Raw genomic sequence first — 25,316 nt, 5'->3', positions numbered from 1 at the left:
GCACAAGATAATAAAGTTCAGCAGATGTCGAATTGTGCGAGTGGAGCTCTGTATGAAAAAACATCAAAGCGGCATCAAATTGTATTTCTTGTAGATCATATCTCCCCTCAAACCAACAAATCGAGTCACATATCTTTAATGTTTTTAAAAGATTTATTCACAGAGAATGGAAACCAGGTAATGACAAGAACAGAACTCTGTCCAGCTTGGTGGTTTCAGCTTTATCATGCCCCACTGTGGCCTCAGTTTTGTAAAACCCGGAGACAAAGACAGATGGAAACAAGTCATCAAGATGTGCACAGATGGAGGTACAGAGCTGCTGTCAAACTCTCGGGGTCTGCTCCCACTTTCATGTGTCCCTCTCCCTGTTCGATCTGTTGTTAAACACACATGCTGAGCCTCACTTGCCTCCCTCTCTCCTTTTGCACAGAGGAGACAAGACAGATCAATGCTAGAGTCTCAGCTAAATCGTGACAAAGTGCAGCTCTTTGGGTGAGAGGTGCCTTCTCCACGTCTTCATCCATCTCTTAGACGCTCCCTCCATCCATCTATCTCTCTTCCACGTCGTTAAAGCAAGCAGACACAGCCTGGACCCTTCTGTCCTCCTCTAATAGGGAAGCTTGTGATGTGACGCAGATAACTGAGGTGGCCTGGGGAGAGCAACTTGAAACACACACACACACACACATACACTCTCAGCAGACAGCTCAGAAGGTGGATTTTGTCTTGAAAGCTCCTCAGTGGTTTTAACACCCAGCTGAATCCAGCAGGCTCTCGAGAGCCAGCGGCTAGCTAAACGGATATAGAGATGTTGTGGGGAGGGGGTCTCCTCAGCTGGTGAGATGAAGAAAGGACCGATTCCTCTGTGAAGTGCCACCATCCTTCCCTCCCTTTGAGAGCACAGGGAAGAAAGGCAGTAGGCCCGAGAGAGGAGAGGGATGGGAGGAAAAATCGAACAAGATCAGTTTATGATTCAACTCTGTGTGAGTGAAGACTTCCCTGTGTCTCGCACCGGCTTAGCCAGGTTGAAAGGAGCCATATAGCTCAGATAGAGAGCTTTGGTTATCTGTCCACCGGACTGTCTGTCTAAGTCTCTGCTTTTTGAGCTGCAAAGTAACAACATTTTACCTTAAAGTTGCCTGAATGCATTTAAAGAAACTCTGTAGGGGACAAATCTGAAAGAAGTTTCTCTGTTATGAAGAGGCTGGGTGGGTTTTCTTTAAATGCCACCGTCAGTATAAACCTGAGTCTAGCACTACAAACCAAAACACTTTTTTGAAATTCTTCTGAAGATGAATACAGTTATGTTTACATAACATAATCAAAAAAACTTCAATGGGTGCTAAAAATAAAGAATTAAGAGCTGCTGTGACTTCAGTTCAGATTTCTTTTTTTAGTTCAAATAACAGCTAGATATTCAGCACTCACTGAATGCATGTTATTTAATTATTTATTGCATTTTTATTGTTGATTATGATAAAGATCACGCAAGTCTGTAAATCCAAAACCAAACGTCTCAGGGTTTCACAGCATTATTTTTGTAATTGCTGCAACCTCAAAAATCAGGAAAAACATAAACATTGATGATGTCTGTTGTATGATATATCTATATGGGGTAACGTGGAGGAGCGCTGTGATTTATTAAAGTTGCAGTGTTTGGACAAAATTGCAAGGACGTGTAAAATTCCCAAGGTTTGGCTGAATTTGCATTGATAGTTTGATTACAACATCATGAATTTTTGGAAGTGCTGCAAAATATACCTTTTATGAGTTGAATCTTTCCATACCCAGAACTAAACAGTTTGTTTGTTGTTAGATTTGATTTTCAAGTTTTTGCGTTGTAATTTGAACAAAATGATTTTTGAACGGTCTGCTATGGACGTCTTAGTTTCGCCAGCTAATTTAAGCATAAACGTGACACAGCTGTTTCCTTTTCTTATTGTTAGTGTCCTAAAAAAAAAGTTTATGTTTATATTTTGCATCATTAACCTGTTGGGAAATGCTGGATTTAAGCTAACAAAACACATTTGGAGCACAGAGTCTCAGTTCAGCCAAAGACTGATGGAAAGGGAGACAGAGAGATGCAGACAGATCCGGAGGATTGTTATCAGGCCATCCTGAGAGACTGAAGAGGAGAAGAGGGGATTATTGTGGGTTGAGATGGCCCAGAAGGATTGAGAAGAGGAGAAATCTCTGCTTTGTACATGAACTTCAAAGATGACCGTCTCATGTCTTTGTGTCTCTGTCCCTTTCCTCACGCACCCCCCCTCGCTCTGACCTGTAAATGGCAGAAAGATAGTGTGATGACCTTTGACATCGCCTCCTCCTTGCCTCTTAGGGGGTCCTGATAATTGCTATGGTAACAGGATGTTGTTGAGGTGGGTCGATTGTTTGAGCCGGGCTGCCAGTCAGCCTGATGAGTCCTTTGATCCGGCGTGCCTGCTCAGATCTGTACTTGTAGCCTTGTTGTGGTGACATGTATGTAAATTGAGGGTCTCTTTTATTGCTGTCATGAACCGTGTTGCTCTGAGGATGAAATGTGTAGTTAACATGTAAAAGAGTCTACGATTTACAGAAGATGGCGGCGATAATGAGACCAGCTGAGACTGCTGTGTAGAAGGGAGTATGTGTGTATTGATTCATCTTTTGTGGCTGAAAGGAGGACCAATGCAGGAAAGAGTGAAAACAAGTGATGCAGAGGAGAGGAAAATGAAATGATAGTGGAAAAAAAAAGGAGGAAGTTATAGGTAAGATAAATTAGTAAGAATAAAGTTAATAAAAGCAGGAGTAATTGCACGAAAAAGGAGGAAAATAAGGTGAGGAAAGGAGGAATAAAAAGGGAGAGAGAAAATGGGGGGAGGGGGCATCGATGCATAATGTGAGTGAAAGGCAGTAAGAGTGGGGCTGACCTTTCCCTGGCCAGATTAGATTGGCCTGCCAAGACTGTTTAGAGGGACAGATAGAAGCTCTGGGATCACACACATTCAGAGCAAACAGGCCACACGAACCCCCACAGTGAACACATCACGGACATCCACACTGTGTACACACACACATGCCCCAGCTCATGTGACATCCAACTTATAATCTCAGCTGTATTAATTAATAACGCAGCATTATGTTTGAAGACTTTATTTCCCCTTTCAAATTTTAGTCACGTCGTTATGAATCTTTTGAGATACAGATCTTCATGGTTAAAGTTACGAGTCACCATTAACTGTACCAGTAGAACACTAGAATTGTGTTTCTGTCATAACTGTTGTGGTCCATACATGGTATGTCTGTTTCTATGGAGACTTACCATGTACAAGGCTTCAGATGGACCATAAGCAGTCAAACCTACACTAGCCACAAGATCTCTAGTTTGACAGTTGATCAGATTATTTTCTGACCACGAACACGTCTCTTACAGCCTAAAGAGAATAAAAAAAATGGATAATGTTTTTCTTCTTTTTTCCAAAGTTATCAGTCACCAAACCTCCATCTAAGATTTAATGATCAATAAAAGCTTTTTTCATGTTAGTTACACAACACGCAGCATCCACTGTTAAAAGTAAGGTGCACAACCGGGTTTTATGTTCCCATTGATGCCAAACTGAATTGGAGGCAATTAAAAGAAATGATCCTAAATTTCCATAAAAAAAAAATTCATAATTTACTCAAGAGCCAGATGTTGGTTGATATTACAGGTGTTTTGTGCCAGTTTATAAAGGCAGAAGTGGCCACTCATTCAAAATGAATAGATAATAGGAAATGTAAGATTGGTTGGCTCTTGTTTTTCTTTGTATTGTTTTTGTAGGAGCTGGGTATTTATTTGTTTTAATTCATGCATTTATTTATTTATTATTATTTTAAAAAAATCTTTTCTGTTGTCATTCTGAAGTAAAAAAAGAAAAGAGAAAAAAAAGCTGTCTTTGGCTGTGTCTGAACGTCCACCCTACTTCCTAACCCCTCGTTCACTACATAGGGCTGCACTACATAGCACACTACATAGTGACTCATTCTTTTGGCGATTTCGGACTCAACGCTGCCTATTTTTTCATCGCCGCAAACCACTTGACTACCAGCCATCACCGCGGCAACCAAAACGCACTTCAAGATGTCCATTCCAAATCCAATCCAAAGTTGTGTGTAAATATTTTTATTTTTATTCCTTATGTTGTATTTTATTCTTTATTGCACATCTATTCAATAAAAAATATTTTTTTGCCTTCTTGCGCCATGTTTAGCTTCTGCCCGCAATGCATTGTGGTCTATATTGACCCGTCTAGTGACAATCGATGCTCACTACTTTTCAAGATGCATTGTGGGTAATTTTAAGGGCCCTACTTTATTCTCTCTGAAAATTCGGACACCTCTACAAAATGGTGTGACCCCTATATAGGGCACTATGTAGGGAGTAGGGTGCACATTCGGACACAGCCTTTGTTTCAAACACCAGGACGAGCAACTTTTGTTGCCATAACAACCAATTTACACTTTATGGCCACCCATCCCATTTGTTCCCATATGCTGCCAAGCACAGTGTTTTTATTTGATCACTAAAGACAATGAGCTGCTGTAAAAAGAGGCAGCATTGATGTTACCTTTTATCACAGTGAGTTTCAGTCTTCCCACTCCCACGGAGCCTTTTCTTGGCCCAGGTTTGATGCTTTTAGAGTTTAACAGAATTTACAGATTTTGGTGGCAGAAACAGCAGCTGCAGGTGCCTAAACACCCCCTCCTCAACGTCTGATTTGCACTCTGACAAAGACAACACAGAGCAGTGGGATGCAGTGGTTCACTGAGCTGCTGTAAAAAAGAAGTGCAGGATTGAGACTCAAACAGGGACAGGCGGGTTAAATAGGAAGGTGTCAACTCTGTCTGGTCCCCCACAGACACTCACACGCAGCACACTAGTCCGGCTGAGAGTTTGTAGAAATTGGAATAGGTGTAAATAAGATAGCTGTCAGGCCTGTCACGGGCAGACACACACATGCACCTCAAACAGTCAGGGTGAAAGTGACATACACTCTTGAACACAAACACACACCTAGCTAGCTACCTTCCTGTGGTAGATCGACATGGTTTAAGTGACAAGTAGACAGGCTCACACTCGTGCGTACACGCACACACACCGTTGGAGAGACAGGGCCTAAGTGACAGAGGGACAGACGGCCTCAAACAAACATTGAAGAGACACCTCTAAGTGACGGACACACACACACTCACAGCCAGCTTGGTGGTTAAGTGGAGCTGAAGGGAGCAGTCAGGCAGTGGTAAGGGTTTGTCTGTGCGTTCATCACTTGGTTTATAGAACTGTCATTCACACACACACACATTTCTCCTCTTTCTGAAAGATTGATGGGTAAAGTGTCAGCCTCCATCAGTTCAGCCCAAGTGTGAGCACTGTCTCTCTCCGCATCGCCTTCTTTTTCTCATCTACCTCCAGGTTATCTAAAAATGTTTAATTTGGTTCGGAGTGGAGCTAAATTTAACATTCTCAAGTTTCCAAGTGTTTTAGAAAGTTAGTAGAAGTCTAAGTGGGGTCTTTGCTCCTCCTGTACAGGTTTATTTTCATTCAGCTGCATCCTGCTGTATGTTGTTTGAGTTCATGGCTTTTTATAAAACAGACAACAGTAACCTCTGACTGAGCAGCTGCAAAGCAAACTGAAACTTTTTCTTTAAATGGACCACACCTGAATAAAGTTTTTCTATCATAAAAGATTCTTGTCTCTTCTGTATACAGTACATTCATGAGACACCATTAGTTTCTTTGTTTTTTTGCTTCCAGTTGGTCCCATGCAGTGGTTCTTTAGGCTCCCAGAATCTCCTTCAGTCTTTCTTTGGACATTGGCTGCTTTCTAATTTATTTTCATTCCTTGACTGTAATGTTTATGAGTATTTCTTAAGCCACTAAACACTGATCTATGAATCGGTTCAATCATTCAAGCTGTAAAAAGGATGCTATTTGTAAGGATGTTGTGTTTCACAGACAGCTGAGCAAATAGCCGATTTTAAAGCAGCCTGCAGCAAGGAGACGTCATTTGTTCCTGTTTCTTTAATTACATCTATAAAAAATACCAAAGACAACACAGTTTGACAGACATATAATAGCATTTTTGCACCATTACATTAATCTCTGTTAAGGAGCATAATTGTGTCATGTGGCGTTGTGTTTATTACATATTGAACCAGAGTAATTCTCAAAACTGTCTCCTCTCTTTACACAGGAACAGGTTTCGCCACATGTAGTATCAAAGAAAGTGCAGCAGACAGTGACGCTGACCTCGACGTGGACGGGGACGACACTTTGGAGTATGGCAAAGCCCAGTACACCGAGGCCGATATCATCCCCTGCTCTGGTGCTGGTGAGGACCAAGGAGAAGCCAGGGAGAGAGAGGCGCTCCGGGGAGCTGTGCTCAAGTATGAAGCCTCATCAAGCAAATCGGCAGTTTGCAAAAGAAAAAGAACCTTTGAGCCACTATTCTTACTGACAGTTGTCTTTGTTTTTTTTTTATTTTTTATTTTTTTATTGCAGCGGCGGGATGCCCTCTAATAGAATAACACCTGAATTCTCAAAATGGGCCAACGATGGTAAGTTACATGTATTTTATGTATTGCTGAAACACACTTGTAAGGTGGCAGGTGTTGTGAACGTCCATGCCCGCTGTAGTAAAGAGGTTAGCTTGAACTATGTTACTTGTTTGTGTCTTTGCAGAGATGCCCTCCACAAGCAACGGAGAGAGCAGCAAAACGGACCCCAGCACTCCTTCATCTTCCTCATCTTCCTCCTGCGCCCCACGCACATGTAAAAACAGCGAGATCGAAAAGTAGGTCACAATGAAATGGTCACAGATGCAACAGAAAATAGCTGAACTTGCTGCTGCAGTATCACTTTGCTTTCCAATGATTTGCTAAGTATTAAATGACTGCTGGGGTTTAGCAGACATTTGTAAAGAATATCCACTAAACCATTTCAGTGAAAGTAACTGCATTTTCTCTATGATGTTCATAGTTTTACTTAACACATACGCCTCCACCTCACAGATGGTTCAATACAATAGATTATTTAAATGAATCAATCATCACTGTGTGTGTGTGTGTGCATGTTTCCTCTCCATATTAAATATCAGCAGAGGGAATAATTGGTGAATAAGCAGAGCAGCTTGGAGTGTATCGATCAGGAGCAGCGCTGTCAGGCAGCAACCGAGCGTGTTTGCTGAATGAAAGGATGTATTCGATAAGTTGTTTGTAGAGTCATCATCCCAGTCCTGAGAGAGGAAGATGTTAACTACGTAGGTGTGTCTGTGGCATGATTCTGATTGGGTCACTACTACACACAGCCAAATGCACAGTTGTTATAAATCATGGCAGGTTTTGGCTCATCTCTCACAACATTTCAAGTGGAAAACTTTTTAGCGAATCTCTGTCTCAAATGAGGCTTTTACTTTTTTATTTATGTTTTTTAAACCTTTTTCTGTCCAGTGCAGAAAAGCACCTTTTTCTGCGAGCAGAATGATGCTCTAGCTGCCATGTTTTGCTGAAATAATTTTCTTTGCTAAGGGGGAGGTTTATGGATAAAACTAAAACTGGAGCTTTACAGATATATGGCTCCCCTTGAGATTTAAGTATTAGTCTTTCATTTCTAATTTGCTTAATGCTGAATTCTGTTCTGACGGGGAACACAGAAATCGGAAACGGTGAACAGAAAAGGGGAGAGTGAAGAAAAGGATACATGGATACAAACGATAGAAAACAACAGCAACATCTGTACAATCAAACCCAGAAAAAACTAGACAACCAGCTGCTATACCTGTAAAGAAACTTGACAGGAAACATCCTGAGGCCTCTGTAAGGGAAACAATCATCGGGAGCACTTGTAAGAAGACATATGGGGTTTTAATTACTAAAGCTTGTTACATGCTCCACAAGAACAGAGAACTTTGTTCTTGTTCTCGAGGTGGCAAGAATAAGAATTGCCCAGTTATTTCATATTTCATAAGAGGCTTTGTCTGTGATGGGGCGGGGATTAGTGTATGGGGAGTGTCCTTTGTCTTTATGTTCCAGGTAACATTGGCCCAGTTATTTCATTCTCCATGAAAAACTTACTGTGGCAGGAGTGGGGTTGTGCGTGCAGCAGTGTCTGTGTCTTTATATGCCACATGTGTTATGTAGATTTTTGAACTTTTTCACCAATTCAACCAGTTGTTCAAATAGGAGGCAAGGATCAGTGTATTTTAATACAAGGTCATTTATCACGATTAATCATATCACTCTTTTCCACACCGATATACTGCCACACCCCCATTATTAGGGATGTAAATTTGAGAAAAAAATATTTACTTGTTCAATTTTCTGGCCCGTAAACTTAAGTTCAAGAAATTCAAACTTCAAAAACCTAGAAACAGTACATCTTTCTGTTTTTTTTTCCCTGCTGGTAGGCAAACAGCTTGGTAAATTAATGCCACCGTGTGGTAGTAGTAACATATTACTACCAGGTACTATTTAAAGCAAGACAGTCAAAACTATTAAAATGATTACCTATTTGTGTCTGCCACAGAGAGGAAGGCTGCTCTGTTTATTATCAGACCAGCGGCGTCTTTCATGACAGAAATTTAGCCAGTTAAATGAAAGAAGCCCAACATAGCAAGACATAGCAAGACAGCTACACCTAACACACCTGTAGCTGCCGATAATGACAGTGTAGAACACACTACTGACACCAGTATGTGCTATGTGTTGGCCAGAAATTAATCATTTAAGTTATTTAGTGTTTAAAATTTTAGGACTCCTAAGAATCGGGCTGACTCACAAGATATATACAGCACTCTTCTTAGAAATGTGGTGCATAAAGATTAAAATTAGTTAAAGATTACAGATCAATAGGCCTGGAGATACTAGGCAATAACAAAGGGTCATAAGGCGAAATACAAAAACCAAGTTGATAAAGACTGAATTCATCTCCTTTGGTGCCTCTAGTTCGATTAACACAATTCCAGAACTCACACCTATGACCACGCATGCAGTCAGGAATCTTGGAGTGGCTTTGGACAATAATCTTAAAATCAATAACCAAAAAGACTCTGTGGTCTTTCTTTCACTTGTTGGCCAAAATCAAACCATTCTCAGCCATAATGACCTTGAAAAAAAAAAAAAAACATGCTTTTATCAGTTCACACTTGGACTATAGCAACTCCCTCTACTTTGGAATAAACCAGGCCTCTCTGCACCGTCTACAGCTTGTGCAGAATGCAGCTGCTCACCAATGCCCATAAACATGACCACATCCCTCCTGTCCTCTACTCTCTACACTGGCTCCCAGTTTGACTCAGAATTCAGTTCAAAATCCTACAGTTTCTTCTCTGTTCCACCCACGCCCTTGCACCTGCTGGTAGTACCAAGGTCCAGGTGAAAACAGTGGGGTTATCGTGCCTTTACAGTAGCAGGGCCCACAATTTTAAATTCCCTGCCCCTGGAGTTATGCTTTATCATGGACCTGCCCCTGTTTAAGGCCAGACTGAAAACCTGTGTTTCAGCCTTCTTTCAGCCTTTGATTATAGTGGTATCACTTGAGAAACTTATATTTATAATTTATAAGCGTACTTTGTTTTTATCTCTGTCCAGCACTTTGATTAACTAGGGGTGTTGTAAAGTGCTTAATAAAAAAAATTTTGATTTGGTTGATTGATTGAAGTTTAAACATTATTTTCAGTGATGCAGTCATTATTGTAGTTCATTCGTGTTTTTTCCATGCTTACAATAAATTGAAAGAATAATCTTAAAACTAACAGCTTATACTGTATCCTCTGGGTTTCTAAACAGTTAAGTTAAATCCATTTCTCTTCTGAATTTTCCCTCAGTCCTTTTGTTGTGGCACAAATGCTGGTGCGTGTTGTAACATGATGGTCTAGCTGAGGCTTTAGTGACCACCTGGAGCAGAACATGCCTTAATCTAAGTATCCATTTAAAGGTAGCCAGCTAGATGCTGAATGATTGCATTGGAACAAGCAGTCAGCTGCCTGGCTGGAATGATTCCCTGCCTCACTCCTCTCCGCTTGCTATAAATGCACGTATTTGCGGAGCTTCTGTGCCCTTCCGTCCTTAAATGAAAATGAGATTTGTCTCCTTTCGTTACATTGATACATTGTACATGTGTGTGTGTGTGTTTTCGCGTGTGTGGCTTTGCACAGAGTAGTGTTAGTGAAATCTCTCACTGTCTCTGATCCCAGATGGGTAATGATCTGGTCGCCTCCTGGGGCGTCCTCGTTCCCCTGCTCATTCCCCTGCAAGATAAATGAGCTCCCTCTCTCTCTGTAACACACACACACACACATATACGTATACAACGCCTGAGACGCTCTTTCCTCTCCAAGATAAATGGCCTCTCCAATGCCGCCAATGCGATTGCTGCCAAATTTGGTGCTCCAGCTGGAACAATGCAGAGTGATTTCCATGTGGTTTCTGCAAATAATTGAATCTGTCCTCAATTTGGAAGTGATGAAGCTAGATTTCTACAATACACACACACATTCACACACACACACTTACAGCCCAGTGCTTGTCCCTACCTTTTCTTCTCATGTTCTTTGCTTTATTGTCATCGTGCTGCATTTTTGCCGACTTTTTCCCTTCCATCTCTTTCCCATCCCTCCTGTTTGTCCCTTTCTCTGTCTCAATTCTTCTCAGGCTCTCACAAGAATTCCCTGAACCCCTCGCTCCCATTCCTTTTGCTGTCCGAGGCCTGCACACATGGGGAACAGGCAGGGGAAATCAATAGTGACTTAAATGTTTTATCATGGTGTGTCAGTGTAGTTAAGGCGTCAGTTAACAGGGTGCAGGACAGAATGACGATCTAAAGGGATTCACAGCTGCTGTTTTTGCAGCGTATAGATGCAAAGGTTTATTCTCCCTTCATTGAGGATGTTTGCCAGAATAGTTTTTGAAATTAATTGACATTTAATTTTATCAATTGTGTTCCGGTGCTGAGAGAGAAGCTGAATGAGGCCAAAATGTAGAAAGACAGCAGATGAAGACACGGAGCTGATTGAGATGGATGGTAGAGATCTTCAGCTTCACACACAGCCTCACTAACGAAATGAGAAATAGCCACACACACATTCGGGAGAGAGTGCTAAATAGAGGGAAGGGAAAACCATCTGTCTGTCTCTGTCAGACTTCTTTTCTTGCTGTTTGCCATACAGACCACTTAAGATGGACCACTTTTTTTTGTTTTGGTTTGTTTTGCCACTGAGGCCTTTTGGGGAAAATTGGAGCAGCAGTTTGAAGCATAATTTCAAATTTTATGAACTGACACCCTTCAATCAACTGAATCCGGATCAGACCAGAAGCTTCTATCCCAGCGTGCTCACAAAAGCTCATCACTCAAAGCAAACATCTACAGAAAATACTGCAAAACATCTTTAATAATTTGAGGCAAACCTATATTCACACTCTTGTAGAGACTGCAAATCATACAAAACAATGACACTGGTTCTGTATTTGATATAAACTGGTAAACAGTGGGTTGGGTTTTTTTCCCATTAAAATCCAGGTTGGAAAACTCCAAATTTCGCTCGGCTCCAAGACTAACATGACTCGCATCATGCCACTGATCCATTCTTCTTTCAGTTTATGGACAGAGATTAATGTATAAAACATTAAGGAGTAAACTTTTGTTCTTTGGTCCCCACTCAGTCACATTTGCCGATTAAATTTACAAACAAAATGGCAGCAGATTGGAGACAGAATTAGTTTCTAATTAACAAGAAATCCAAACATAACTTGACAGAAGGCCAAACACTACTCAAATATCCTTTGTTAGAGAAAGAAGCCCCTATTTGTCATTTCAAGCTGATAAATTTTTCACTTCAAGGGATTGAGAATGTTTTCTTTAATTGATCTTACCGACTGCAGCATTACAGTTTGGAATAATTTAAGCGTTAAAAACCCCTGAGCCGGTTCAAACCAGTGGCGTGTTTAAATAGCATAAACTCAAGAGTTTTCACTTGAGCGTCTTAATGGTTTAGAGTGGTTGGATGATAGCTGCTAAAGTGGGCAGAGTTGTAAGGAAAATATAAATTAAAGGGAAAAAAAAACTTCTCTGTTCTCTGTCTTCAAGTCATCTCAGATAAGAAAAGTGAGCCAGCTGTTAAAGGAAGAGACCACGTTGTCTGAGGGACAGTCTTCGTCCAGCCTCGTCCATCTACTGCTGCTTTATAAGTTGGCAGCTTAATCAAGGCTAAATGGCTTTTTACAAGCTCAGCACTAATAAGAGGAGAGGGTAAAGCAGTTTATAGGGCAGGGTTGGAGTGAGTCAGGCTAGGTCTTTATAGACACAGGATGATGATGGGGTTACAAAGAAGAGCTGAAACTGAACCTTCTGCTACTGTTGCAGCAGCTCAGTGACTTGATGTTTATGACAAGCAAGTGGAATCCAGACAAACCTGTAACAGACTTGGACATGTTTAAAGCGATGTTAATCTAATATTTCACTGTTTCTTTTGTAAGAAGGCATTCTCAACCAAAGAGTGCATGTTTATTGGTTACTTGCACTCCAAAGAGTAGACTTTAATAAAACAACAGCTGTGTAAAATACAGATTTTCTTCCCTAAGATCCCAAAGAAGCCATACTAATACTCATTAGTAGCCAAGGTTTAACCTTCATATCTCTGGTGGGTTCAGAGTTAAGAATCAAAGTGGGAAAAACAGGCGTCGGGAATATTTCCTTTTGTGGAGAAGGAAGTCACCAGTTTTTTCAGTGAAAAGATGTTTTTTTACATAGCTTTAAAGTGCAGCTTAACATTCAGGTTTTTAAATAATCAGGTCATCGCCATGGAAACATGAAATGTTTTAACTCCATCTTCAAATTAGTTAAATGATCTAAATTTTAACTAGCTTGTCTGATAAGTCAATTACACTTGGATCTTCAGAGGAGATTATGGAAGTCCATCCTTGCGTCTTCTCTACTGTAGCTATTCTTTTCAGCTCTTCAGCTTAGAGGATGCAGCAAATGGAAACATATCTTAGGGGACACACACACACACACACCCTCCCTTGTCTCTGCTTGTCCTTCCCCAGCTGGATCAATACCATAGATCAGCAAGCTATCAGGCTGCAAAATGACCACATCACCATAAATACACACACTCCTTTTAACACACACACATACTACTATTGCATCTTCCCAGAGAACGAATGGACGGCTATAATAAACATCAGCTTGCTCGTGCGGTCTCGTCTCCCCGAACAGAATTATCGTCAGCGTTGCGGTCTGTACGTCGTCCATATTGATTTAGTTATGGCTGCTTCATATGCCGTCGGACAGTGAAAACGCACATTTTCTGTCATCATGCTACACGTTTGTCAGAGGAAAGGGAAGACACGGGATGGAGTGAAGGACAGCTCGAGGATCAGGTGATGAAGACAAACGGGGAAATAAATCGGCAGGCACAAAGAGCCAGATAGGAAAGCATGCACAGGATGGAAGAGATTCGAAGTTGAGGACTGGTGAGATTGAGGGGGTAAAGGTGTAGTCTGAGGAGAAATTAAAATTAGAAGCCCTGAAGCTGTAAATGTGTGATAAAAACGAGGACTATAAGATACAGATGGATACAGATGTGTTGAATAGAGGAAAGTAAATACTGTGTGTTGGCTGCAAAGAGGACAAAAGGATTCCAGTATTGCCCAGCTGGGTGTACAGCCACAGAGAAAGATGGAGGATTCAACAAAATCATGCTTGGTACATATTGAACAACAAAGACGGGAGGTCAGAGCCAAAACCAGATGGCATTAAAGGAACATTTGGAGTGAAATAAACAATAATACAATGATAACAGCTCACATACACTTACACATTGAGAGGGGCAGATAGTGGAGGATTAAACACATGATTGTTGTAGTCAAAGGATCCCAGAGGAACATACTTTGTTTAATGGCAGTTAGCTCAGCTACTAAGCAGATAAAGAGAAACATTATGTAAAAACTAAACTGAAAGCAATACTGTAGACCTTATCAGTGGCTGGTTTTTGTAAGCTTAAACCTAAAATCTACATCATTCTCTCTTGTACTGCTGTAGGGTGACGGAGGAGGAATCCACGGCCACCACCATGGAGGCTCTAAAGGCCCGAATCAGAGAGCTGGAGAAGCAAATACTGCGAGGAGACCGATACAAGTGTCTCATCTGCATGGTCAGTATGATGCCTACATGATGTCCTTTCTGTTAGTCTGCACATTAGACCTCACTGGGAGTATTGTGCATTTGTCCAGGACGCCGACATATAGCATTACTTAAGCTTTAATCACGACTGAAGCCACAACTGAAGGATTTGTTTGAGTAGCTCACTTTAATAAAGTGTTTTTATTAAATCGTTTTCCACATATATATTTAGCTTTTTGCTGTGCTAAAGCTAAATTATGTTACTGTTCACAAAGTGATACAGTCCTCACTCCACTGCCCTCTGCCCACTTCACTCACGTATTCAAGCAAAAATCCATGAACTATTACAGTGTTTGTTGCTGTATCCTCAATTCTTGTGCTGCGCATGTGTGTGTGTGTTGATGCTGGTTTGTGAAAACTTTGTCACTGTTGCTGGTTGTGTTCCGTTGTGTTGTGGTGCTTGTAGCTCTTCGCATGTCTCTGTATTTGCATTATCTGATGGCATAAATGTTCTGCTAATCTTTTTACCCTTGATTTGCCGAAGCAGTTGCAGTGCTGGCTCAGGACCAGTGTCACAATCAGTTCTTAGTTGGTTTTATAAACAACCAGCCAAGTATTGGTTTGGTTTCCACAACCAGAAAACACAAGAGTCACATAATGACATCACTTAATGTCTCAATACAGATTTCTCCCTCTAGTATATTCTGAAGAAAAACCACAGATCATTGTTTGTTTAAATTGTCCTTCAACATAGGGCTGGGTAATATATCGAGATTTTCAAATATATCGAGACTTTATCAGACGCAATATAGAAGGAGGAAATATCGTTTACATATCGAGATAGCTTGTTTTGAGTTTAAAGCATCTTTTCTTTTACATTTAGCACAGCTGTATTTTTGTTATGGCCATTGAAATGTATTTTTAATATATTTTGTTTTAGGAGCATTTAATTTAATATTAAGGTACTTTAATTTCAGTCAGCTGTTTTAATGCACATGTGCTGCTGATCCTTAATAAAAGTATATTTAGCACTAAAGGCTGTAAATTAGAACTGTCTTTTTGGTTACTTAACAATAAATAAATATATCGAGATATATATCGTGTATCGTGATTCAGGTAAAAAAAAAATCGAGATATAAGATTTAGTTCATATCGCCCAGCCCTACTTCAACACAATGTTGCTGCTGTAAACAAGTCATTGTTTGTAAACACCATTTATAAATTCAGCCGCATGTTCAAATGTTGGCCAACATTTCTAAATGGTGCTGCTAAATGACCTAAAACACCATGCAACCGACGGTATTGTAAAGGAGTTTCCAAATGCTGTTTATAAATGACCATATAAAAAACTTCAGGAAAACGAGAGGAGCACTGATCTCAGCTTCTTCCACTGATGCTTATGTTCTCTTAAATTATACCGACTACAACAGGGGTGTCCAAGTCTGGTCCTCGAGATCTACCATCCTGCAACTTTTAGATGAAACCCTTCTCCAACACACCTGAATCAAATGACTGGCTCGTTACCAGACCTCTGCAGAGCTGAATGACATGCAGATGACATCTGATTGAAGTGTGTTGGAGAATGGTTGCATCTAAAAGTTGCAGGATGGTAGATCTCGAGGACCAAACTTGAGCACCCCTGGACTAGAAGCTACACTAGCTAAACGTGGTAGTCACAGTATTTTAACTGCTCTGGTTGGTCCCTATAACCTCGCCCCCAGCTCCCAGTGTGAGTTTAGTTTTTTAGCTCAGCAGAGAGTTTTTCAGGACTGGAGCCACTACTTTGAAATGATGAGAATTGGTTCTAAGTTCTGAACCAGCACTAGAACTGCTTTGTTCAAAACCACCACAATGTAGCCTCTAAATTAAACAAGTACTGTGCAATGCATGATGGGGGTTGAGTAAAATCACTGGATGCTCCCGTGCTTCACAGCTTGTACTCATGATCTATTGACTCAAAGATCAATAAGATAAGCGACATGTCTTTTACTGACAGTACGAGACAGAAGTAGGAACAACATTCATGTTCATCAGACACTTCTACAGCTATACTATATACCCCCCCCCCATCAGCAATTGTGTTCCCACTTTATGTCAAGTACCCATCCTGTCACCCTTCAAGGTTTTGGACAGTGCAGCTTCGGCATCCCATGCTTCTGCTTGTGTGTGTATGTGTATTAGTGTGTGTGTAAAGCGGGTAATTACCAACGCCTGCACTTCCTAAAGGTCACCGGGTGCCTGAGGTGACACGGAGGGCAAGGCACAGCGATCGATCACTCACTGGCCCATGGACACATGGCTCTTCTCCACTCATCTGTCACTGTCTCTTATCTCACACACATACACACACCGAGGCATACAGAGAAACACAAATTTTTGTACACACTTGGACATCTTCCATCTAATCTGTCTCCGTCTATCTTTAAGTTGTCTCCTCGCTCCTACCCTGTCACTTTGTCCGATCTAAAAGTCATCAGATTGCTTAAAAGATTTCCATTTTCCAGCAGAGTTGAGACTCAAAGATACGTTGACAGTCACGGTTGCTGTCAAGTTCAAACAGATGTTGTTTTGTTTCTTACAAATTTAACCTTTAGATTATTGTATCATATATTACTGGAAAACCAATGCTCTCCTGTTTAAAAGAAAGAAAAAAGTTGACTTCTTTCCTTTTCTAGGCTTAGTTGATGCCCAGGGTGGTTTTTGGTGGGTTTCTACCCCCATCTGCTGGTCATTTTAGGAAAGGGAATTCAATTTTGACTAGATTCCTGCCAGAATTTTTATAATTTTTTTTTTTTTTCAAGAAAAGAATGCACTGTTTGTAAAATGAGTAAATGTAATGTGTGTAGTAATGGTTCTCTAAGACTAGTGTGAATTTAAAAAAAGGACTAACTTCAATGACATCAATAATAGAGAATTCCCGTTTATTACTTTAAACTTAATTGGTTCTTTTGTGGTAACATATTAAATCAAACATGGATCAGCTTTATATAAACCTAAAAAAAATTATTTCAGTTTTTAACAATTCTAAAGAGTCTAAAAAAATCAACATTTTTATGAGCAGTTTTATTCTTTAACACAGTCTGACCTCGCTTAAACAAGCTTTCTGGTAATTTCTTGGTGTAGTCTTTATAATGGATTTACAGGCTTCTTGAACCAGTTTCCAAAGCTCTTGTCTGGATGTTGGCTACCTTTTGTTTTGTTGTTTGTCAAGGCGATCCCACACTGCTTCAGTGATGTTGAGGTCCATGCTCTGGGGAGAACTGATAACTATTAGACCCGTTTCCACTGATTTTCAGTCCAGTTCTTGTGTCATTTGGCATACCTCGGCCTTTTCTCCTCTTTTCCCTTCCCTATCAACAGCTTCTTGAGAGCTACCCTTCCATAGAGACCGTTTGAAGTTGAAGATCCAGATGTGTCTTTCAGGACATACTTTTAGGACACTGTTCATCTGCAGAATAGAATCTGCACCATTTTTTATTGCCCTTAGTCCTGAAAAAGATAATCAGTGAAAACCATAACTGCAGGTTTTCACTGATGAAAGGATTCAGCAGCCATGTGGCACGTATTCTCATATTAGTCATCTTTCCTACTTAGTTCAGTTTTTCCATGACTTCAATTTTGGTCTTGTTGAAGAGTCCGAGGATCACTTTGCCAGTGTGATGTATCTTAAATAGGATGTTTGAACTGGACTGAAAAAAAATCATGGTTCTAAGATTGAATACAGATAAAAACCATTGTGTTGGGTGAATGTTGCAGTAGGTTATAATTTGCTTTGCCTTTTCTGAGTTGGGATGAAGGTTTGACCTTACCTGCTCGATTGTCCATTTCAGATAGTTTTATGTAGCTTTTATATGAAACAGTCAATGCACCTTCATGAAAAGGACTCCCTGAATGAGGAGACTTTCCTGATTAAATAAATGATAAAAAAAAAATGTTCATAGGTGTGAAAATGCTTCTATTACAGAGCATGGTGGATGGATTTCTTGTTCAACCATCTTGTGCATCCTATAAACTGCATTCCACTTCTGTCCTTCCAAGTTCTTCTTTTTACATTCATCAGCATTTAGTCATCCATTAACAAAGAAAATTATTTTATTGACATGTGGGAATCAATTCAGATTTGTCCACATCTGCATGTCAGTGCATCTAAGATTTGATTATTTTGCCCATCTTTTTGAGATATATGTGTGTTCCTTAAACAGCAAAAACACATTCCTCTCTAAATGACCAGGTACCAGAACGGAAGTGAAAAAGAGCAAAATGATTAAGATTTTTGTCATCATTTGTTAGAGGAAAGGGAAGACGATGCACGGAAAGGACAGGGTATCAAGCTGGCTTAAATACAGTCCTTTATTTGTAATGTCAGACAACGTTAACGTTATGAAACCAGTTAAATCAACATTTGGTTATTTCTGTATTCTAACCAGTGAAATATCGTAACATTCTTGCGTCTTTTAGTATTGTGGCGAAGTCATCGTCCATCCTACCTTCAGTCCAGCAAAGCTGTCTCGAGCCTGTTTTAATGGAACACCTCGGCGTCTGTTGGCGTGTTTGTTGTGCTTTGGTGTTTGTTAGCGATCAGTACGGCTCTGTGATTAGCTGCCACCTTTCGTCCCTCCACCCCTCTCCTGTCCCACCCCCCACCCCCATCCCTCCTTCCGCAGAGAAAGCCTGCTATCCATTCAGGCGCAGACATCAAGAGCATAGGGGTGTGGCCAGGGTCCCAGCCACTGGCCAATGAGGTCGGAGAGAGGCGACCTAAGTCCCTCCCCTTAGGCCTGTACTGCCTGTACAGGGGCCTTGTGATTGGTGGTTACAGCAGCGGCATAAAGAGGCTCCTTCCACAGCCCCTACGGAGGGTAAGGCACTCCCTCCCTCCCTCCTCTGCTCCTCTTCCTCCCCTGATCCCCACCATTCCTCCCTAATCTCTCCGTTCTTTTCGCGAGGAAAAGAAAGGAGCGCTCATTCACAACTTTTTCCCGCATCCTCCCTGTGCCTGCCCTCTTCCATCTCTGGTCGTTGCTTGCCCGGTCTCGTACCAGTGTTTGCGTGTCGGTGTTTGACCCACAGGCTGCTGGTTCTGTGGCTCCCATCGTGCTGCCTTGCTCAGTGGTTTTATGGCTGCTGCCTTTGTCGCTCCATGTATCGTGGTCTAATGTTGTGAATCGGTCAGGGAATGTGTTGGAAAGTAAAATAACTGGTATGTGTGTGTGTCCCATGAATATGATGTAATTTCCATTTCTTTTTTTTTTTTTCTTTTTTTTTTTTCTCCTCAGGACTCCTACACAATGCCGCTCACCTCCATCCAGTGCTGGCATGTTCACTGTGAAGAGTGCTGGCTCAGGACTCTGGTACGCTCAAACTCAAACACACTAACTCCTCCTTTCTACAGGGCAGCTCCTCATGATATGCAGTTATTGCAGCCTCATTTCATAGTCAGTGAGTTTCTCTCTGTAGTCATGCCCCATGGGGAGAAACTAAAATGGAATACTCCCCAAATGGCCTGTTCTTTCTCTGCACACACAATCCAAGCAGCGCAAACACTTCTCGTCTCAGTAGGGGAAGAGCTTAGATAGAATGGTCCCCAAAAGGCTTGTTAATGTTAGAATAAAGTGGTTTAACTCTAACTTCCCATGTTTTTTTTTTCTTTTATATAAAATGCTGCAGGTATTCACACACACACATCTCTGTGATTATGTTGGTTATTAGTTTAATATATTCAGTATAGTGTAATTAGCTGGTGCTAATGTGGTAAATGGAGCGTAGTAGACAACAGTGTTTCCTGCGCTGGGAGGATAAACAGTCGACTTATTGACTCTCTTACCCTCAGATTTCTTTCTCTTCGTTTGTCTTCCTATGCTCTTCATGACTAATTTTGCTGGACCCACTTCTCCACACTCCTTTTTTTTTCCAGTTTTGTGACATTTGCTATGTCAAGCATCCTCCTACACACCACAAGAAAAATATCACTAACTGGCACAATGTCATTGAGAGTACACAATGCAGTGTAAGACGCAGGATTGCTGTAATTGCTTGAACACTATCCTGAAGCAGGTAGAACTTTGTGTTATTCCTACATGCTAAATAAATTGGATTTTTTTTTTTTTAATTTGCAAAAAGATGGTCTCCATATGCATCATCATGTTTTACTTTTTGGTTCAGGTCCAAACCTAAACATTGTAAAAAAAAATGTAACAAAATTAAGTTCAATTTAGCTTTATTTGTATAGTGGCCATTTACAACAAAGTCGTCTCAAAGTACTTACATTGTCTAATTATAATCCAATTTTAAAAAAATCTATTATATGATCCGTATTAGTCCAACTTACAGTAGAATCACTGTGTTCATAAAAATAATTGCCTTGCTAAAGAAAAACCATTGGATTGCATTAATTCTTCCTTTTGGTTTCATCACCCTTTCTGAGCATGTATGGGGCGGCAGGGGATAGTGGAGAGGAAAAACTCCCTTTTAACAGGAAGAAAGACCCCCAGCAGAAGCAGACTCAGGAAGGGCAGCTATCTGCTTCAGCCAGTTAGGGGTGAGGTAGATAGCCTCATCCCATTGTACTTTTAGACGCTCCAGGAATCACGAGTAAACTTAGAGTCAAAGAGCAAAGTGATTTGTTGATAGGAAAATATGAAATTTCTAATGTTCTTACAGTACCTTACTATTATTTTCATTGTCCTCTTTATATCCACCCAGCATGGATCTGGGGATGAAGCACAGGTTTTTTTCAAAGCCAGTACCTTTCAATTACTCCAGGTGTTTCTTATGTATGTAGAAGCTGAAAACTTATCAGTCGCCTACAGATCACTTCTTATCTCGGAGTTGAGGCTCATTGTGTTTTTAAAACTGTAGTAAATTAAAGCCAAATAAGGCACATCACCTTAAACACGGCTGCCTCTACTCAGCTTTTACCTGGCATTTATGTGTGCTAATAACACTGGAACAATTATTGTGTAAAACCCAAACAGAGGTCTGTGCATGTTTTTCAAATTACTTGTACTGTAATTCAGCATTTAAGAGCAAGCATTGTTTCCATCTGCTGTGTACCTGTCTGCGTGCATGTGTGGGTGTATCACTGGTCTAATGTATGGGGCATTAAACTCATAGCCTGGAGACAGCTATAAAAACGGGAGGGCCAAGCTGATCAAAGTAAATGGCGGGGAATCTAGTTAAGGCCAACCACCCCCCCTTCCCCTCTTACGGCTGTAATGAGCACAGCAGCTGGAGCGCAGCGTGACAGGCGCACACCCACACACGCTTACTGTCCTCAATAAGCGGGGCTACTGGAAATTGAAAAGTAGGCATCAGAACAATGGAAACATTCCTTAATTTCACTGAATTACATTTTTTTACATTATAAATAAAAAGCAAAGCATTGACAGAATGCTGCATGTTTAGCTATAACCACAACTCGTGTATTGCATCATCACTTGGATTAAAAAATCTTGGAAACCCATATTCTAACATCTACTTCTGTTCACTGTAAACCATCCCAAACCTTTCCTCACATCCTCTCTGATCATTTGCTTTTTCACCTTTCTCTTAAAACTGTTAGAGTATTCAGAAACCACAAAGCTGCTTTGCAGGAGTCTACGATCTGTTGTTAAACACTTTTAGAACTACTGTAGCCTTTGAACTTGCTCCAAAGGTAGTAGCTTTAGGGAAAAAAGCATAAAAATCCCTGAGGGTTAGATGAGACCAGTAATTGTTTGGAAGTACAGGTGTTGTGTATTTTTTGGACCTATGTTACATCCAGCTGTGTTTTGTTTTTTTTTTTTGTTGTTGTTGTTTTTTGCCAAGTAAAACTAAACTAATGCAAACTTGTGCCTAATTTCCCAAACATCCCATGTTTACATTAGACTTGACTGGTGAACAACTTCATATCAAATTTGTTATGAGTGACAATCTTAGTTATATGAGGTCACATGTTGGTCGAAATTCTGTCTTTAAACTTTGAGTTCAGCAGTTTACCGTCACCATCTTGAAGTTTAGCAACCAGAAGAGACATCGACAGTGGTTTGGACAGCTCACCTGGCACTTAATGTAACCATGCCAACTATAATGTCATGAGGGGACAAATCAACTTCCCTTTTTTCAAAATGTTTACTTTGATGTCTTTTTTCATGCATAAGAAGCTTTGGTGCATTTCACCCAAAAGGAAGAATTTATAGGACCACATGCATATCTACAGACAGACAAAAAACCTTGAGTTGCCTGTTCTTCATGCAAACAGATTAAAAATCACCCGTTGGCATAATATCCACTCCTTGTTGACTCTAGATGATGTTCATTTGTTTGCATAATTTTTGACATTTATATTTCATCTATAACCAGCACACAGTGCAAACTCAGCAGGAATGTGCCTGCAGCCAGTTGCTCCAACATGGAAAAAGCAAGGCTGGTAGACAAGGAGTGGAGGACAGTTAAGAAGACCACCCAGTCAGGATCTTGTAATGCTGTCAGCTTTGTGTTGCATATTATCGCCTGCTGTTTTACTGCAGATGGCACACTATCAAAGCAGTGCAGCGGGAAAGGAAGATGGTGTAGACTTGCATTAGATGAGGAGGTAGTGCGAGTCACTACAAATTTTTGCACATCTGTCAAACATTGGCAGACTTCAACAGAGTTATAAACTTTGAGCCTCTGCTTGCATCACTTCTATGATCTGTGTTCAGAGATTCGACTGTTAATATATTTCTGCAGATAGTTTTATTTTTCAGTAACTTCCAAGTCCTGTTTTCATATGATGGCCACACGATAATGTCAAAGAATTTACTTTAGTTTGCTTTTCTCTGTTCATCACAGGGGAACAAGAAGCTGTGCCCGCAGTGCAACACCATCACCTCGCCCGGAGACCTGAGGCGTGTCTATTTGTAAAGAGCACAACCTTCACCTCTTCGTCCTTCCAGTCCGTTCCTCCATCTTGGATTTCACCCTCTCCCCGCTGATTGTCATTTGTTTTTTTGTTGTTGTTGTTTTTTCCTCCTCTTGTGGACTGGGTCAGTAGTTCCGAACCCTGCGAGAGCATTCAGAGACAAGATGGCTGTCTTTAAGGCGCCACTGACTCTTAGGATGAAACTGGCTTGAACAAATGACTGAGCAGCACTCGATGACTCAGGCTGACTTCATTGTCATTCACAAAAAACAAAAAAAAAAAAAGAAAAGATGTGGAAATCTGCAATCCCAGATGGTTAAAATGTTTGTTTTCTCTGAAGGACTTTAAGTCAGTGGAGACCTTCAAAGCCCTGATGAGCCCTTCTGATACCAGGCAGCTCTTTGCTGTTGGACGTGGACCCTGAAAGGAACTTGTTGTTTTTTTTTTCCCCCATTCTTCAATAGTGCTAGACAGCAGGCACAAACTTGACAAAATTTTTTATTCTTTGTTGCAAAAACTACTAAAGAAAAGAAAAAAAAAACCGGGGCCTGTCCACTAAAATCCAGCTTTCAGCCAAACTGAGAATAACCTCAACCTTCGAAAAGGAGTTTAACTTTTCCTCTCCCAAGCCCCGTTCTCCGCCTTCTCCTTCCTTTTTTTGTGGCGTTCTAGTGACGTAAACCAAATTTTCTCCCCCTCTCCACGATGCAGTGCAAGCACATGTAATATAGTTCTATGTATGTTTACAATGTTGGGTGTAAATGACAGAGTTCTTACACATGTACACACAAACACACGTTATCATGAGAGGACACACACGGAAATATATAATACGAAAGTCCTTTTTTTAAGTCGGAAGGGTTTGGGAATAATGTTTCGGGGGGAAAAAAAATGGCTGGAATAAAAAGCCTTCTGTATTTTTGAAGAAAAAAAAAGGTCATTTGAAGATTTGTTGAAGTTTTATTTGACTGTACAGGAATAATAATAATAATAAAAAGTAATAAACTACTCAAGATTAGATGGTCATGGTTTAGGTGGTGTAATTTTTCTGCAGAGTGCCCTGAAAAATTGTAGATCTGAACATGAAGCAAGGACATATGTTGTGTTAGTTTTCTGGAAGGGGGAGTTTCCTGTTGCCCAAGATTCCCTGCAACCAAGCAGAACAGTGGCTGAAAATGTGTCAGGCTGAGACTCTTCTTTTAACCCCCTATTTCTTCCTGTCAGCAGGAGCGACAACATGCTCAGATCATAGTCTAGACACTTTTTTTTTTTTTTTTTTTTTTTTACCCTTTCATGTTTCAAAAGAAAGTTTTTCTATTATTCTCATACTGCTATGCTGCAAAAAAAGAAAAAAAAAGTTCAAAGGGCAGGTTCATTTAAAGCTATATGAGTGAAGACTCTGGAAAAAGGATGCCCAAGGCTGAACTGGCAATCTCCAGAACCCACAGCATTTTCCCTTTCCCCTTACAGCATCAGCAGCCAAGGTGGTGATGTGCTTTGTGTTTGTAAAACTATGTAATCTGTGACGTCTGTATTGTTGTAAGAAATACTGAAAAAAAATAAAACTTCTCAAATACCATGAGTTATGTTCTTTGCGCAACCTGGGTGGTCAGATGATGGATATTTCCTTTTGTTTGCAGAAAGAAGGCAACAAAGATGGTTTTCAATGCAAAGACATGCTTTAAAATAGACTGTCTTCATCTCCACGGTTACGTAGTGTAAATGGTTCACAGTTAAAAGGCACTATAAATGATAATTATTAAATAAAAATGACTACAATAAAAAGGACGTTAACGGATGTTAGATGGCAATTGGGAAATAAGTTCTCTGTATTTGACTCATCCAAGCCATCTAAACATGAGATTGTTACAGTGAGTAATGGTGTTATATAGGCACACGGAAAGGATTTCATAGTATACCACCTAGCTTGACATCTCTATGTCCACATAAGGATTTTTGGCGTACCTGGCAACTAGTAGAATCTAAGGTTGGAGCGAGAGTGAAAAAGTGTGAGTGCGACATCTACTGGTGGGGAGGAGTTAAAATTGTAGCTATCCCGTTTAACTTTAGTCCACAGTGATCGTTGTTTTGAATCCTTCTTAGATAACAAGGATTATGCGGAAAAAACATGAGTAGCTTCATTTGAATTTTTTTTTACTTTGGCTTTAGCTCATCATGTAATTAGATGGTTAAGTACTGGGGTGCTATGCTGTTTCATATATGTACATTTGTCCAAATACTATTAGACAATAAATCTGACAGTGAAACTGTCAATTAGTAGATTTGAAGTCTCCATCA

General features: G+C 40.5%; 1 protein-coding gene across 7 annotated transcripts in view; it reads left to right on the top strand.

Annotated features, from left to right (window-relative positions):
• The window catches only part of rnf220a (ring finger protein 220a), a 172,197-nt gene extending 147,603 nt beyond the window's left edge, over positions 1 to 24,594 (top strand). For 3 of the 7 annotated variants that reach the window (XM_041992124.1, XM_041992123.1, XM_041992125.1), the window contains 6 exons: positions 6,213 to 6,405; positions 6,521 to 6,576; positions 6,701 to 6,812; positions 14,057 to 14,168; positions 19,414 to 19,488; positions 22,949 to 24,594. In XM_041992124.1, the coding sequence (XP_041848058.1) occupies positions 6,213 to 6,405; positions 6,521 to 6,576; positions 6,701 to 6,812; positions 14,057 to 14,168; positions 19,414 to 19,488; positions 22,949 to 23,020 (620 nt within the window). In that variant the 3' untranslated portion in view covers positions 23,021 to 24,594. Of the gene's footprint in view, positions 1 to 6,212; positions 6,406 to 6,520; positions 6,577 to 6,700; positions 6,813 to 14,053; positions 14,169 to 18,801; positions 18,997 to 19,413; positions 19,489 to 22,948 lie in introns of all 7 variants that reach the window. The other 4 variants (XM_041992119.1, XM_041992117.1, XM_041992118.1 and 1 more) reach the window with 3 other exon arrangements.
• Positions 24,595 to 25,316: the final 722 nt, after the last annotated feature.

This window comes from Melanotaenia boesemani, chromosome 8 (assembly GCF_017639745.1).
Source record: "Melanotaenia boesemani isolate fMelBoe1 chromosome 8, fMelBoe1.pri, whole genome shotgun sequence".
Lineage (NCBI taxonomy): Eukaryota > Metazoa > Chordata > Actinopteri > Atheriniformes > Melanotaeniidae > Melanotaenia > Melanotaenia boesemani.
This window is presented reverse-complemented; position numbering and strand designations above follow the sequence as displayed.